Genomic DNA, 17,391 nt, shown 5'->3' on the forward strand with positions numbered 1-17,391 from the left:
CTTTTTTCATTTTCGTTTCTCTTTATATACAGAAGATCAGTTTAGCATACATGAAGTAAAGATTTCAACAGTTTGCTCCCACACAGAAACATAAAGTGAAAAATACTGTTTGAGTACTAGTTATAGCATTAAATCTCAATGTACAGCACACTAAGGACAAAGATCCTACATGAGGAGTAAGTGCACAGTGACGCCTGTTGTTGACTTAACAAATTGACACTCGTGTTTATGGCCTCAGTAATCACCCTAGGCTCTAGTCATGAGTTGCCAAGGCTATGGAAGCCCCCTGAGTTCACCGACTCTGATCATATTTAGACAAGGCCATGGTCAAAGTGGAAGTTCTTTCCTCCCTTCAGAGAAAGGTACCTCCTTCTTTGATGACCCGTTCTTTCCACTGGGATCTCACTCACGGAGATCTTTCATTTAGTTTTTTTTTTCCAGAGTGTCTTGGCTTTCCATGCCTGAAATACTCTCAGGGTCTTTTCAGCCGGATCCGCATGCCTTAAGGACTGATTCTGAGGCCAGAGTGCTGTTTAGGACATCTGCCATTCTAAGGGTCTGCTGCGTATCTCACTTCCCATGTTGGATCATTCTCTCCCTTTTTCATTCTATCAGCTAGTATTTGCAGACACTATTCTTGTTTATGTGATCCCTTTGGTTCTTAGTCCTATCATTATGATCAATTGTGAACAAAAATTGATCACCGGGACTAGTGAGATGGCATTGGTACACGCCACCTCGATGGGATTGAATTGGAATCCCCTGCTATGTTTCTAACTCTACCGTTTGAGGTAAGTCAGCTTGAGCATGTCCCGAATTGCACATCTCTTCCCTCTCTTATTCCCACTCTTATATTTAACAGTGATCACTTTTCAGTTAAGTTTCAGCACTTAAGAATAATTGTGTATTGATTACAGTTTTCAACCAAAAGTATTAAGTAGAACAAACAAAAAAAATACTAAGAGGGATAACATATCAAGTTGCTCATCAACAGTCAGGGTGAGGGCTGTGATCATCCACTCTACCCAAAGCTCCAGTTGTCTTCTGTTATCAGATACCAGACACGCAGTGGCTCAGCCCTGGCCTTTGCAGTCACTTGCAGAATTAACTGGTGAATGGAAGATCCATCTCTCTCTCCTCTCTCTCTCCTTCTTTCTCTCTAACTCAAACCTTCAAATAAATAAATAAATCTTCACTTGGTTAATCCTCCACCTGAGGCGCTGGCATCCCATATGGGCACTGGGTTCTAGTCCCGGTCACTCCTCTTCCATTCCAGCTCTCTGCTGTGGCCCGGGAAGGCAGTGGAGGATGGCCCAAGTCGTTGGGACCCTGCACCCTCATGGGAGACCAGGAAGAAGCACCTGGCTCCTGGCTTTGAATCGGTGTAGCCCAGGCGGTAGCGGCCATTTGGGGGGTGAACCAATGGAAGGAAAACCTTTCTCTCTGTCTCTCTCACACACACTGTCTATCTGTCCAATTTTTAAAAAAAGGTACACATATGGAATTCCAGCATCTCAACCAGGGGGCCTGGGATCAAGTCCTGCTCTGCCCCTGACCCAGCTTCCTGCACATGGCCTCGGGGCCGCAGGTGCTGCCCAAACACTTGGGTTCCTGTCACTCATGTTGAAGCCCTGAGTGTAGCTGTGGGCTCCTGGCTTCAGCCTGGCTCAGCCCTGTTTTGGACATTTGGAGTGAACCACAGATCAGAGGATATTTTTCTCTCTGTCTCTCTCATCTCTCTCTCCCTCCTTCCATTGCACTTTGCAATAAATAATTAAATAACTGCTGACAACTTACTTTGTGCCCTATGTGTAGGTCAGATACAGGGAGTTAGAAGCACAGTAGCTACACAGATTATCAGGTCCCAGCTTCTACAATCAGGCTGTGAGTGTGTGAATGGGCACAGTGACTGGTGAGCTGCAGAATTTCTGTGAACCTCAGGTCTCTGGGTCATGGGGAAGTGTATGCATCACCACCAGTAGGGGGCGCTGTGAGACTGTCCTGTGTTACCTGTGCTCACTCCTGGGGATGCAGCAGCTGTTCCCTTGAAACTTGGTAGAGTGTCCTGAGCAAGAACCTTTGTGTTGTCTCACAGGTGCTTCCTCTCCCTCAAGGCATCCCCAGGGAGGGCAACAAACCCTCATCCTCCTCAGTCAGCAGTGGGAGCTGAGCCCCAGCACCAGGGCTCAGGGAGGGGCGGGACAGGCACTGGGCGGGGCCTCATTTGCATGAGCAGCCCCTCCTCTGGCACAGGCTGGGGAAGAAAAGGAGGCCTGGGGCAGCGCAGCCCACTGTGGGCATCAGGGGCTGTGACCACCATGGCCTGGGCTCCTCTGCTCCTGCTGCTCCTCTCTCACTGCACAGGTAGGGACGGCCCTGGGGACCAGGTCCCAGCCTGGCTCACACCCCTTGCTCAGAGCCCTGAGGGACGTGAGCCTGACCTCTGCCCCCTCCCCGTGTGTCTGTGTCTGCAGGGTCCCTCTCCCAGCCTGTGCTGACTCAGCCGCCCTCCCTCTCTGCGTCTCTGGACACAACAGCCAGACTCACCTGCACCCTGAGCACTGGCTACAGTGTTGGCAGTTATGTAATTGGCTGGTACCAGCAGGTGCCAGGGAGGCCTCCCAGGTATCTCCTGACCTACCACACAGAAGAAATTAAACACCAGGGCTCCGGGGTGCACAGCCGCTTCTCTGGATCCAAGGATGACTCGGCCAATGCAGGCGTCCTGAGCATCTCTGGGCTGCAGCCCGAGGACGAGGCCGACTATTACTGTGCTACAGCTCACGGTAGTGGGAGCAGCTTCCATGCGCACAGTGCTTCAGACGATGAGGAAGTGAGACAAAAACCCCAGTTCCTCAGCCATGGGCTCTGAGCATCTTTAGTGGTGAATATCTGTGGAGACCTCTGAGTGCAAGTTCAGTGCAGCAGGCTGTGCCCAGGACCAGGGGCCAGTGACACACACAGGTGCAGCCTGACCCTGAACCACCCCAGTGCATCTGGGGAAGGCAGAGACAGAGGAGGTCTCAGAGTCCAGGGCACAGCCCTGTGCATTCTGCAATAAGCTGGGACATGGATGAGAAATGAAAACGCAAACCTCAGACTCCAATGCTGAGATGATATTGATGTTCAAATTTTGTGACAGAGATCTCCCCACAGCAGTCACTAAGTCCTTTAAAAAAATGTCTAATGCTTTAGAAACAAATGGAAATGATGTGAATGTAAAGACAGATAAGGTATACATGATAACCAGGTGTAAATTATGAAAGCGTATTTTGTAAAAGTGACACAAAAAAGAAAAATTCAAATAGAAATAAAAACAGACTTAGTATTAAAATGGAAGTCAGACACTGGGGAGATTCAATGGCTCAGCACATCATGAAATAAAGGACTGACAAATTCCGAATAACAACAGCAAAACACAAACAATTCTCTGTCTGAGCTGGAGGAGGTTCAATGGAAAACAAAATTCCATGTTTGTTCAAAGGAAAAAGAGCTGCTGAACATTCTGGGGAATTCTCCAGGTCATTCCCATTCTGTGGTTCATTCACCAGGGGGCGCTGTGGATCCATGCAGCAGTGAGCAGGGTTTGATGCAGATTCAAACTGGTGCTGCACTCTGGCCTCAGAACCAGCCCTTAAAGCATTCAGATTTGGCTAAAAAGCCCATGAGAGCATTTCAAGTGTGGAAAGCCAAGACACTGTGGCAGAAAATGACCTACACGAAAGATCTCTGTGAGATCCCAGTGGAAAGAAAGGGCCATCAATGAAGGAGGTACCTTTCTCTGAAGGGAGGAGAGAACTTCCACTTTGATTATGGCCTTGTCTAAATAAGGTCCGAGTTTGTGAACTCAAGAGGCTTCCATACCCTTGGCAATTCATGACACTCGCTGTGAGAGTGTCTGTGAGGTATATAACATTCCCTTCACTCCCAGGCACGTGCATCCAGGACAAAACCTTGCAGTGAGATCTTCCCCAGTCTCTTATGCAAACTAATCCTATTCTTGGAACCGGTAACAATGATGTAATTCACCTTTCAATCACACTGGGAGGTTTTCATTGCTGTTGTTGTTGTGTTTTGGTGTGAATCCCATTTTCTAATCTCTTCTTCCTCCTCACTTCATTGGCACATTGCAAAAACATGGTGCAAATGGTTATTTCGCTAGATGGCTGAATGAGAATGCCTTAGGTTCCTTTTAGCCCTAGGGATCTGTGCTGCCGCTTCCACTACCCTGAGCTTTGTGTAAAAGACCAAGGGTGGGGCTAGCACTGTGGCATAGTGGGTTAAAGCCCTGGCCTGAAGTGCCAGCATCCCATATGGGTGCCAGTTCTAGTCCTGGCTGCTCCTCTTTCTGATCCAGCTCTCTGCTATGGCCTGGGAAAGCAGTAGAAGATGGCCCAATCCTTGGGCCCCAGCACACACATGGGAGACCCAGAATAAGCTCCTGGCTTCAGATTGGTGCAGTTTCAGCTGTTGCGGCCATCTGGGGAGTGAACCAATGGATAGAAGCCCTCTCTCTCTGTTTCTACCTCTCTCTGTAACTCTGTCTTTCAAATAAATAAAATAAATCTTTACAAAACAAAAGGCCAAGGGTCCATCTTTAAAAATGAGCACACATTCACTAGTTGCTACTCATATCTACAGCAGGAACGATCTAGATACCAAGGGAATTCCGAGGATGGACCCAAAAAGGAGAGAGATGGAGAGGACAGACAGTGCACTGCACAATCTTCAGACGGTCACGGGCAGCCACGCAGCTACTACCTCTGCAAGCAAACTCTGGGACCCAAAAAGCACCCTGCATAAGAAAAAAAAATATAAATTTTGGGGTAAAAACCTGAGAAGCTCTAGTCATCACCCTGCCTGCTTTCTCGCCTCAGAGAGCAGCAAGCAGCTAACCTCGAGCAGGGAACTGCAGAGCCCGGGGAGCAGCACAGGAGGGTGTGTTCAGTAGTGGGCAGTGGCTCCACATGTCCCACAATGAGCTGCTGGCTCTCCAGCTCCAGGAGAATACTACATTCTGTATGTCCCAGCCCAATATGTATGGGCTTCTGTGAGAAAGAGAACTGATTCATAAGTTACAGATAGATTTTTTAATTTTTTAAAAGAATTTATTAACACATCGGGTTCTCAGGGTCATAGCAGATGCATAATTACTACTACACAGTTCTCAAGTTTCATGTTAATGTAATTTTTTTCTAGATTTATTTATTTATTTGAAAGTCAGAGTTACAGAGAGAGAGAAGGAGAGGCAGAGAGAGGGAGAGAGAAAGGTCTTCCATCCGTTGGTTCACTTTCTAATTGACTGCAACAGCTAGTACTGTGCAGATCCAAAGCCAGGAGCTTTCTCTGGGTCTTCCCATGCAGGTGCAGGGGCCCAAAAACTTGGGCCATCTTCTACTGCTTTCCCAGGCCATAGCAGAGAGCTGGATCAGAAGAGGAGCAGCCAGGACTTGAAACAGTGCCCATATGAGATGCCGGCACTGTAGGCGGAGGTTTAACCCACTACTCTACAGCGCCGGCACCATTATTGTGATATTAATACAAAGAGAACAGATTCTATGTAGTCCATAGATATCATTCCAAGCAAATAATGATACTATATGTAGATTTTTAAAGTTACTCAATTTGAAGAATGAGAAGAAATGATTTTTATGAAGATGTGTTTGGGAGGTAGGAGTTTGAGACCAAAATAATAATAATAATAATAATAATAATAGCCAATGAGGACACTTGCAACTATGGAACACAAGCATTTCATTTAAATATATGGCCTTGGTGTTTGAAGGCAGAAAGGGACAGTGTGGAACGTCTGCCCAATGTTCTGAAACGCCTTGACTGGTTTCACTAAAACAAAACATAGGGGGCCTCTAAGTCCCGTCAGCATTCACACTTCTCCAGAGGAGCTGAAAAAGAAACCAGGGATTCCTCACCACCCAGCTATTGGGAACTCCCTCTAATGACATTGTGTCTGAGCCTTCTGGATGGGTCCATGGTGAAGATTCATGGCTGTGCCCAGCAGGACCAGCCAGGAGGAAATTAAAATGCTCAGTCTGGTTCCACAGTAGTGAAATCAATTCAACTCCACAGGTGTCTCAGAAGGGCTAGGAAATGACAGAGCATCCCCCAAATCTCCATCAGGGACATCACCACCACTCAACCACAATTCATACAGGCCAAGTTCATCCCGTTCTGCTTCTTCTCCCAATGCCTTAACTCCCTGTCTCTACATACCCTTAAATATAATGCGCTCATGGATTCAGGACTCTGAATATATATATTCAGAATATATACCTGCAGGAATCAAGCAGGTATATTAAACTGTGGTGAACAGAATGTCGAATACATCAAACGTCCCTGCCTCCGACCCTTTGCACAGGTTGTTCTCTCTCCTCCGCCATCCTGGCTTTCTTTCCAAACATAATGGATTTTCTAGTTCATGGAGGATTTACTGCACCTTAAAAACACTTCGCAGGATTCCAACATTAGAACAGGGGTCCTGTGGACAGAATGTGACTGGCGACCACCGCTGGCATTACCGTGAGGACCAGGTGACAGGTTCTGGTGCCCACATGCGCCACGGGCAACCTGGTGGGAAACATTCCCATGGTTGACAGGCAACCATCAAACAAGCTGTGAGGGAAGTGCAACGTCCTTGTGAGATAACCAGAGGATGGTTTCAAAGCAGTGGAGAGTCTCTTTGCAGTGTTTAATGTGACAGTTAAGAAATGGTGGGGGCTGGCATTGTGGTGTAGCAGGTAAAGCCGCCACCTGCAGTGCCGGCATCCCATATGGACACCAGTTCGAGTTCCGGCTGCTCCACTTCCGATCCAGCTCTCTGCTATGGCCTGGGAAAGCAGTGGAGGATGACCCAAGTCCTTGGGCCCCTGCACCCATGTGGGAGACCCAGAAGCTCCTGGCTCCTGGCTTTGGATCGGCACAGCTCTGGCCACTGCAGCCATTTGGGGAGTGAACCAATGGATGGAAGACCTCTCTCTCTCTCCCTCTCTGCCTCTCCTTCTCTCTGTAACTCTACCTTTCAAATAAATAAATAAATCTTTTTTTAAAAAAATGAAATGGTGGCATTACCAGCAGGGGTGGAGGGTGAGGGGCAGAATAAAGGTTTGGGAGTAAAACCAGGATGTGAACCCTTGAGTATCCTCTATGAGTATCTGTCCTGCATGACCCTGTGCCTTCTCATCTCTACAGTAGGGTTAGCTCTTTTGAGTCCTAACGGAGAATTACAAGCCAGCCTTTCTCAGGAGCAGTCTTTCCTTCAATATGAAGAATGACGTGTTATCATGAATTCAAATAATGTTAGCATATCAAGAATGCTGACACTGGGGCCAACGCTGTGGCACAGTGGCGTCCCATAAGGCCGCCGGTTATGGCCTCAGAAAGCAGTAGAAGGCCGGCGCCGCGGCTCACTAGGCTAATCCTCCGCCTGGCGGCGCCGGCACACCAGGTTCTAGTCCCGGTCGGGGTGCCGGATTCTGTCCCGGTTGCCCCTCTTCCAGGCCAGCCCTCTGCTGTGGCCCGGGAGTGCAGTGGAGGATGGCCCAGGTGCTTGGGCCCTGCACCCCATGGGAGACCAGGAAAAGCACCTGGCTCCTGGCTCCTGCCACCGGATCGGCGCGGTGCGCCGGCCGCAGCGCGCCGGCCGCGGCGGCCATTGGAGGGTGAACCAACGGCAAAGGAAGACCTTTCTCTCTGTCTCTCTCTCTCACTGTCCACTCTGCCTGTCAAAAAAAAAAAAAAAAAAAAAGAAAGCAGTAGAAGATGCCCAAGCACTTCAGCCCCTGCACACGTGTGGGAGACCCAGAAGAAGCTCCTGGCTCCTGCTTTGGGATCAGCTCAACTCTAGCCATTGTGGCCATTTGGGAAGTGAACAAGTAGATGGAAGATCTTTCTCTCTGTCTCTCCCTCTCACTGTCGGTAACTCTACCATTCAAATAAATAAATAAAATTTTAAAAATAAATAGATAATAAATAAAAAGAATGCTGACACTTTAAAAATGATCAGTACTTGCTGGTCTACTGCACTGCATATTCTCCCAGTGATAACTGCAGTTCAAAGTTACAGGTATATGGTTTAGGATTTTTCTATGTGCTCAGACAACCTTCATACTTCAACTTCATCTGTTTTATTTTCTAAAGTGAAATAAAGGGGCCCGCGCTGTGGTGTAGCAGGTAAAGCTGCCACCTGTAGTGCCAGCATCCTATACAGGTGCTGGTTCAAGACCCGGCTGCTCCACTTCCAATCTAGCTCTCTACTGTGGCCTGGGAAAGCAGTAGAAGAAGGCCCAAGTCCTTGGGCTCCTGCACCTGCATGGGAGACCTGGAAGAAGCTCCTGGCTCCTGGATTCAGATTGGCGCTGCTCTGGCCATTGCGGCCATCTGGGGAGTGAACCAGCAGATGGAAGATATCTCCCTCTCTCTCTATTTCTCTCTCTCTCTCTGCCTCTTCTTCTCTCTGCAACTGTGGCTTTCAAGTAAAATAAATAAATCTTTAAAAAAAGTGAAATAAAGGCATTTATGTTATTCTGTGGGTTTTTTTCCCCCATTTAGTCTGTATCATGGGCATAGTCAAAGTCAAGAACAGAGCTCACTCCTGTTTGGGCACAGATGCCTCATACTCATGGTAGGATTCCTTTGCCTGCTCCCCTGGTGGTAGAACCATGGGCTGACTGCACCATTGTATTAGAAACCATTCTCAACGGAAAGGTGTCAGTCACACACACTTTCTGCTTTCATGCTAGTCCCCTAAAAGTGGTTTGCATTTTCCTCATCGGATCTAAAGCTTGAATAACCCCAACAAGCTTTAGAGAGTGAGCATTTCCCCACATCCTCTTTAATACTATCATTCACGTTAAATGTCCTTGACTATTAGAAAGGAACTGTTTTTCAGTTTCCCTGGTCCTTAATAGTATGTATTCTTTTAAATTGCTGAGCCAGTGCTCAAGCCCTAGGTGAAACCCTACTGGCCCCCAATGAAACACAGCTCAGATGTTGGCTGTACTGTGCAGTGTTTCTCAGTGTCTCGGGCAGCACTGAGTGTACTCTTCCTGGTCCAATAACAGTGCAGGTTCATACCCAACAAATGACCGTGAAGACCTTATACTATAGTGTCCACTGCCCGACCCCTTCCCTGTCAATGCCCTGGTGCTTTGAAAGTGCTAGAAAGATGGTCTCTTGGAACTTCTTCAAGCTCTGGTGGTGTAGTAAATACATTGCCTGGGATTTGCACATTAGTACAGTGTTAGAAGTGGAAGAGATCTTACAGTAAAATGAACTTCAATCCACTACTCATTAGGTACATGTGTCACAGGAATCGGTCTACTTACCAGGAAAAACAACCCAACACAGCTGAGATGGACACAGTGGCAGATCACGGTGAGTGCATCCACACACGACCTCAGCTCAGACCCTCACGGCCACACCACAATGCCGTGTTGTCGGTGAACTCTCATCGTGTGAAGAAGACTGACCACACATCCAGTGAAGCCCTTCCATTCCCTGCAAAAGAAAGAATAGAATTAGAGACTTGACTGAAAATGAGAAGTCCATTCCAGGAAGTATTAACTAGTATCCTCAATGTTTCGTGACAAAGTTTTAAAAATTATGCATGCTGATGAGTACAAAGTTACCAAAGCAGGGAAAGGTACTAATTTCTGTGTTTAAAAATGAGACATTTGTCTCTTTGCTCCTGAATATCATTGCATTGAGGATTTCCATAATCTACATCCCTACTGCCTCTCCAGCTGAAGCTAGATTTTTCGATGACTTTTATTTTATATGTAGATTGTTGATGTGCCTTGGTTTTGTAGAAGAAGCAGAACTGTCACTGATGTCACCATTTGCTGGGCTGGGAGGTTCTATCATGGTTTGAACAAGCAAAGCAGTGACCTTCCCTGAGAAGTTGGTGGCTGGCTGGAGAAGCAAAGATCTTCTCCTGCTCGAGGTGTTTAAGGGAAGCAGTGCTGCATAGAAAGTAGCTGTTACCTCTGAGTGAGGGAAGCCAGGAGCTTGGATCCAACGACCCCCTTCCTAACACAAAGCTGTATGTGTAAAGAACAGAGATACCAAGTGCTTCAAGTCTCTTCCTCATCTGACAATCAGAGTAGTAAGGTTACCAGTCTAGGAACAGTTAATAAATATCTATCAGTTTATAAAAAATAAATCAACCAGACCACTATATAGATAGGCAACCGTCAATATATTTCAAACACTTGTTAGGGTGTTAGCTTTGTCTTTTAAGAACTCTGCCAATTCTCTATTTCATTTAATTCTTTACAACAAATCTCAAGTTAGGTACAATTATGTCTTTGTTTTACAGAGAGTTGAGCAGTTTGCCTACGACCCTAATGCTACTGAGTAGCAGAGACAGGACGGTACCCTGCCACTCTGCCCCCAAATCCTGTGTCCTTTAGCAGTCTACCAAGGGCATATAAAATATTTCAAAAGAAATGGAGACCATACTCCGTGTGCCTTCTTCCGTTATGTACGTTAGTGAAAAGGGAGAATTGTGGTTAACCACATCAGAAAATAAAGTTGACTATTTATAAATAAGATGAAAAATATGGGTTTTGCTATCCTATTGAAATAAATAATTATTTTATTACTCCATCAGGGAAAAATTTACCTGCCAAGTGCGTCTCATAGCAGATGGCAGGCCAGAGGACAGCGACAACTGGAGGGCAAAGGGAGCAAGCGCATGACCCCGTGTAACGGAACGGCGGCCCATGTGGTGTGTGTACCAGTGGGACACACATGACGCTGTCAGAGTGAGGAGGGTAAGAAGGGATCTGTGAGGACAACAAAGGGATTTAAGTATTAGACAAATCAATACTGGGATCACCACTGGGCTTGACCTCTGCTTTTTAAGATTTCTTTATTTATTTGAAAGTCAGAGTTACAGAGAGAGAGAGAGAGAGAGAGAGAGAGAGAAGCTTCCATTCGCTGGTTCATGTACCCCAAATGACTGCAATGGCAGGGGCTGACCAGGCCAAAGTCAGGAGCCTGAAGCTCCATCTGGGTCTCCCATGTGTGTGACAGGGGCCCAAGCACTTGGGCCATCTTCTGCTGCTTTCCAGGTGCATTAGCAGGGAGCTGGATCGGAAGTGGAGCAGTGGGGGCTTGAACTGGCAGCACCTCTACAGGATGCCAGCATCACAGGCGGTGGCTTAACCTTCTACGCTACGACTCTGGCCCCCATGACTTAACTTCTTAAACTGATTCCTATGGTCATTCATTGATTTTTCCCAATCAAATTCAGTGTAGTTGTTCTTCCATCCTGAAATCAAACGAGCATTTGTGCCCAAGATCACAAACCTATTACTGTGGCAGTGGCGTCGTGGGCTCCCCTTCAGAAGGACAGATTCCACACGGTTCTCTCACTCCTGTGTCACTTGCCCAGGATCAATTTCTCGGCGAGTTCTGGCCCTGGTATTTTCTACATCAAATTTTAAATTTACTAAAGAAACTGTTCCTTTACAAAACTGTCACCAACCATTCACTATCTTTTTGATAAGGAGTAGTCTTTCTTGATGTCCCATTTCTCTGAAATACAGGCACAATGGGACTTGCTGGCACTGCTTACCTGTGCTGACTTGAGGGCAACACTTCCCTGGATCCACAGAGGCCTAGGTGCCCAGGTCAACTCACTCAATGAATGAGCCGCGGGAAATGAGAGACAGTAGATCAAGGAGAGGAGCAAGAATTCCGTTTCCATTCTTCCTGGTAGGGAGGCTCAGATGAAAGTTTTAAGTGTTAACCTGTGAGCCCACCTAACTCATTTCTTTTACAGAAAACCACATAGGTAGATAACTGACAAAAATGAAGCCACAAAAGCAGAAATAACACATTCACATTATTACTACTTTAACTCCAGGCAGATTTGATAGCAGCATCAATTCCAGCATTTTTCCATGAACTGTAAGGCAAATCATTTTCTTTTTTTTTAAATTATTATTATTTTTTTGCCAGGCAGAGTTATACAGTGAGAGAGAAAGAGAGAGAGACAGAGAGACAGAGAGAGAGTTATAGACAGTGAGAGAGAGAGACAGGAGAGAGATCTTCCTTCCATTGGTTCACTCCCCTAATGGTCGCTACAGCCTGTGCCGCGCCGATCCGAGGCCAGGAGCTGGGTACTTCCTCCCAGTCTCCCATGCGGGTGCAGGGAACCAAACACTTGGGCCATTCTCCGCTGCCCTCCCAGGCCACAGCAGAAAGCTGGACTGGAAGTGGACCAACCGGGACAGAATCTGGCACCCCAACCAGGACTAGAACCCAGCACCCCAACCAGGACTAGAACCCGGGTGCCGGCGCCACAGGTGGAGGATTAGCCAAGTGAGCCATGGCGCCGGCCACAAATCATTTTCTTTCACTGTCTCTTCTCACTCTCCCCTCCAAATCAGATGGACAGAGTAACGTGGTGTCATCAAGGAGGCACTGGGAAGGGCTCTCTACCGACTGGAGATTTGTCCAGCAGGAGGCCAGGATCTCCACACCTACCTACCTACCTACCTACCTTTCTTTCTTTCTAGATTTATTTATTTATTTGAAAGGCAGAGTTACACAGAGAGAGAAGGAGAGGCAGAGACAGAGAGAGGTCTTCCATGTGCGGGTTCACTCCCCAATTGGCCGCAACGGCCGGAGCTGCACTGATCTGAAGCCAGGAGCCAGGAGCTTCTTCCAGGTCTCCCACATGGGTGCAGGAGCCCAAGGACTTGGGCCATCTTCTACTGCTTTTCCAGGCCATAGCAGAGAGCTAGTTCAGAAGTGGAGCAGCCGGATTTGAATCGGAGCCCATACAGGATGCTGGCCCTGCAGGCGGTGCCTTTACCTGCTACGCCACAGCGCCGGTTCCAGAAAAAAAAGTTTTAATTATCTTCAAGTTTGACAGCACCAAGCTGCCTGCTAGGGAGGCCACGTGAGTCCCTAATCCTGTGGCCTTAGTTCTGCCACAGTTCCTTGCTCTGTTTATGAGTCTAGTCCATACAAAGTGACGATGTGTATGTCTCGTGGGCTAAGATGCACGGCCCAAATCACAATTTTACTGTTTCAAAGCCATTAATAGTTCAGCATACTCACTTCAAAAATGTTTAAAAATAAATCAAAAGAAAAATAATGATTAGTATATTAAACTTTTCATGTGGAAATTACGTTCAGGACTCGAAGAAAATAAGGTCCCACAAAACACTTAGTTTGCTTGGTAGTATATTGAACCTCTTTATGAAAATGCACTACATTGAAATGAACCAACAGTTCTATTGTTGTCTGCTGTTTAGTGTCGAAGTGAAAAGGTTGGGAAATGAAACACTAACTACAATGTTTTAAAAGTCAGATAAACCAGAATTTATTTTGGCAAATGTGTAATTACATACACTGCTAATGAGCATACATTGAGGGGCTGGCACTGTGACATAGCGGGTAAAGCCACCATCTGCAGTGCTGGCATCCCACACGGGAACCAGTTCAAGTCCTGGCTGCTCCACTTCCGATCCAGCTCTCTGCTATGGCCTGAGAAAGCAGCAGAGGATGGCCCAAGTCTTTGCACCCACCTCTATACCTGACTGGGAGATCTGGAAGAAGCTCCTGGCTCCTGGCTCTTGGCTCCTGGTTTCAGATAACTCAGCTCTGGCCATTGTAGCCATTTGAGGAGTGAACCAGTGGATGGAAGACCTCTCTGCCTCTCTCTGCCTCTGCTCCTCTGTAACTCTGCCTTTCAAATAAGTAAATAAATCTTTAAAAAATAAAAAGAGCATACACTGGTGCAAATTTTGGAAAAATTAATGAAAGTGAAAGATAAACACACTCAAAACCATTCAGTCAACAATAATCATTCTTCATATGATTCAGGAATCGTAGATGAACATTCTCAAGGCAACATTATGTAGTCAAAATCTACACACACAAAAAAATGGACACCCATCCACAGCAGAATGAATAAGGTGCAGTGTTTGACTGCAATGCAAATGCTACGCAGTAAGGAAACAGATGAACTACAGTTAAACAGAACATGCAGGTTATTCTATCGATAGTTCAACACTGGAACAGTCCAGTCTAGAACACATGGAGACTCACAGGGGTCAACACGGAAGGAAGCTGAGAGATGATTCTGAGAGCCAGCAGTTCCTAGTTCTAGACCTGAACTGGTGTTTAACAAGGGTGACCATTTTGGCTGAAATCATTGAGCCGTACATTTATTTTGTATGCTTTCTGCATTTTTGATGTATAATAAGTTTTTAAACATCTTGAAATGTTCTATGGTAAAAGAGAGACTATTTCAAAATTGTTAAGTGGAAACAATGAAACGATGCCATAAATATTACTATGGGTTTTCTCCCTCTGGGCTTTTTGGTCTGATAAGCCCTACACATGGCCTCTTGGGATTCATCTCCTCTGAGCCTAACGTCCAAATTCTTTTTTTTTTTTTTTTTGACAGGCAGAGTGGACAGTGAGAGAGACAGAGAGAAAGGTCTTCCTTTGCCGTTGTTTCACCCTCCAATGGCCGCCGCGGCCAGCGCACTGCGGCCGGCGCACTGCGCTGATCCGATGGCAGGAGCCAGGTGCTTATCCTGGTCTCCCATGGGGTGCAGGGCCCAAGCACTTGGACCATCCTCCACTGCACTCCCTGGCCACAGCAGAGGGCTGGCCTGGAAGAGGGACAACCTGGACAGAATCCGGCACCCCGACCGGGACTAGAACCCGGTGTGCCGGTGCCGCAAGGTGGAGGATTAGCCTAGTGAGCCGCGGCACCGGCCAATGTCCAAATTCTTAAGCACAGTGGAGGGTTGTTGCGTGATGAGTGGACAGCCTCATCAAATACCACTTTCACATGATACACATGAAGACCTCAAGACACAACGCACCAGGGCCAGCATTGTGGCACAATGGACTAAGCCATTGCCTGCAACACCAGCACCCCATATGGGCACCAGTTGAAGTCTCAGCTGCTCCACTTCTGGCCCAGCTCCCTGATAATGCACTTGGGAAAGCAGAGGAAGATGACCCAAGTACTTGGGCCCCTGTACCCACGTGGGAGACCCAGATGAAGGTCCTGGCTCCTTGCTTTGGCCTGGCCCAGCCTTGGCCATTGTGGCCAGTTGGGGAGTAAACCAGAGGAAAAAAGATCTACCTCTCTCTCTCTCTCTCTCTCCTCCTCCTCCTCCTCCTCTTCTCTGTATAACTCTTTCAAATAAATAAATAAATCCTTAAAAAAAAAGAAAGACACAATTCACCACCCTTTCAGGCCTGTGGAAATTTTGTATCTTGAGGGGGAAAAAAAGACAGAATGTGATGAGGATGTTGTTTGAGGCAGAGAGTCTGCAGGAGATGAAGAAATGAGAGATACTGAAAGACGTTAGTAATTAAAGAAAAAGAGCTGTTTGCTCTAAAGGCAAGACCCCCGATTCTTGTATCCAGAAAGATGAAAAATTGAATTAGTTGTAAGCACAGTCATTCCTTTACTCAAGAACTTTACGACTCACTTTAATGGAACCTTACTGGTGGGCCCTTGGTCCACTCTAATGTCTGCATTTCTGTAGAGAAATTTCTGGAAGAAACCAAGATTCTCTTAACATCCAGATGTAAGTTCTCTCTCGTACTTGCTCCTGGGCCTGAAGAATGTTGGAGACTGGGAGAGAAAGACTTTTGTAATCCGGGGTGCTACAAAGAGAAAAGTGCAGGTAACCACTGACTGAGCCGGGTGCTGTCAGCATACTCTGTCCCGTGGAGTTTCCTGCAAAGCTCCTGGTGACCTGAGAATGATCCCATCTAGAAGTGAAGTTCTACATGGAAATTTAGAGGTCACCTACTTACATCTAATCCTGGGAGATGGGAAGAGTGCAGTATCATGCTTCTTTATAGAGGGAGAAAAGAAGCCTCACCCCAAAGTTTGTGATTGGGGGTGAGCAGTCGAGGATGGCCGTCTGCTCAAAGTCTTGCTTCTCCAGCCCCTTCCAGGCAGTCCTGAGTAAATACTCCTTTTGCCATGTACCCTGGTGAGTGTCCTTTAAAATGAACAGCATTGAGGACAGCAACAGGAAGGTGCTGCTAGAAGACCTGGACAATCCGAGGGAGACCAAGGATTTCCCCTCCGTATCCAGGCACACACTAAAATAAACTGTCTCCAGTTTCAAGTAAGGGCCTTAGCAGACTCCTTCCATCCCAGCTCAACACCCAATGCAGGGGCCAGTGCTGTGGCATAGTGGGTTAGAGCTCCCGCCTACAGCACTGGCATCCCATGTGTGTCGCTCCCCATCTTCATGGAGGAACGACACTAAACCCTGCCTAGGCTTCATATCCGAGTCACGGCACCATGATGTCGCTCCCCATCTTCGTCGAGGAACGACACAGGACCCTGCGCTGTTCTTTCGTCTGCTCGGCCCTCCCCGGGTTTGCTGCTGGTTCTTCCCGGGTTGGCTACCGTCCCCTCCACCTCTGTGGAAGGGCGGTTCCCCCTGGCCACTCTCCCCACTTCCGCAGGGGAGCAGCACACCGCCGGCCGGCTCTCTCGGGGGCTGCACAGGTGTTCCTTCAGATAGATGTTCCCCTTAGATGTTCCTGGTGCATGTTGTCTCTCTCCTCCTTTATAGTCCTCTTCCGCCAATCCCAACTCGGCTGCCCACAAGCCGAGTACGCTGCTCTCCTCCAATCAGGAGCAGGATCAGCTCCTGGAGGTCATCACTCAAGTTGGCAAGAGGCAGCTGCGTAGAAGCTGTTTCCTCCTCTCCCAGCGCCATATTGTGGGAGAGCAGATGCATAGAATAAGTCTTAATTCCAGTAACTTAGTCTAGTCCGAGTTGCTCCCCACACATGTGGGCGCTGGTTCGAGTCCCGGCTGCTCCACTTCTGATCCATCTCTCTGTTATGGCTGGGGAAAGCAGCAGAGGATGGCTCAAGTCCTTGGGCCCCTGCACCCATATGGGAGACCTGGAAGAAACTCCTGGCTCCTGGCTTCAGATCAGCTCAGCTCCAGCCATAGTGGTCATTTGGTGAGTGAACCAGCAAAGGGAAGACTCTCTCTCTCTCTCTCTCTCTCTCTCTCTTTCCTCCCCTCTCCTCCCCTCTCCTCCCCTCTCCTCCCCTCCCCTCTCTCTAACTCTCAAATAAATAAAATAAATCTTAAAAAAAAAAAAACAGTGCCCAAGGGGTTTTCATAATCAAACCAGAGGCATGGACACAAACACAGCAGGTTCGGTGCTCATAAACACAGAACACCTTCCTGGTACACCATCCGACCAGGAAAAGAGCAAAACCAACTTGCACACAAATTTCCTTTTTCTTTCTAATTTTATACCCTCTCCTGCTAGCCTCTCGAGCAGCAAGGATAACCCTGACTGTTCCTGGGAACCCACCACCTGGATGCTACCTTGGAAGGCTGATAGCAAC

General features: G+C 47.4%; 1 protein-coding gene across 10 annotated transcripts in view; it reads left to right on the forward strand.

Moving 5' to 3' along the window:
• LOC108178662 (Ig lambda chain C region-like) overlaps positions 1 to 17,391 on the forward strand; it is a 362,049-nt gene that overhangs the window by 116,495 nt on the left and 228,163 nt on the right. The window contains exons 1-2 of one of the 10 annotated variants that reach the window (XM_051826713.3): positions 2,275 to 2,364; positions 2,475 to 2,805. The exons of the other annotated variants lie outside the window; for them this stretch is intronic. Of the exons in view, the coding sequence (XP_051682673.1) occupies positions 2,319 to 2,364; positions 2,475 to 2,805 (377 nt within the window). The 5' untranslated portion in view covers positions 2,275 to 2,318. Of the gene's footprint in view, positions 1 to 2,274; positions 2,365 to 2,474; positions 2,806 to 17,391 lie in introns of those variants that run through there. 10 annotated transcript variants of the gene reach the window in all.

This window comes from Oryctolagus cuniculus, chromosome 21 (assembly GCF_051225735.1).
Source record: "Oryctolagus cuniculus isolate XC-2025 breed Fujian yellow rabbit chromosome 21, ASM5122573v1, whole genome shotgun sequence".
NCBI classification, from domain to species: Eukaryota; Metazoa; Chordata; class Mammalia; order Lagomorpha; family Leporidae; genus Oryctolagus; species Oryctolagus cuniculus.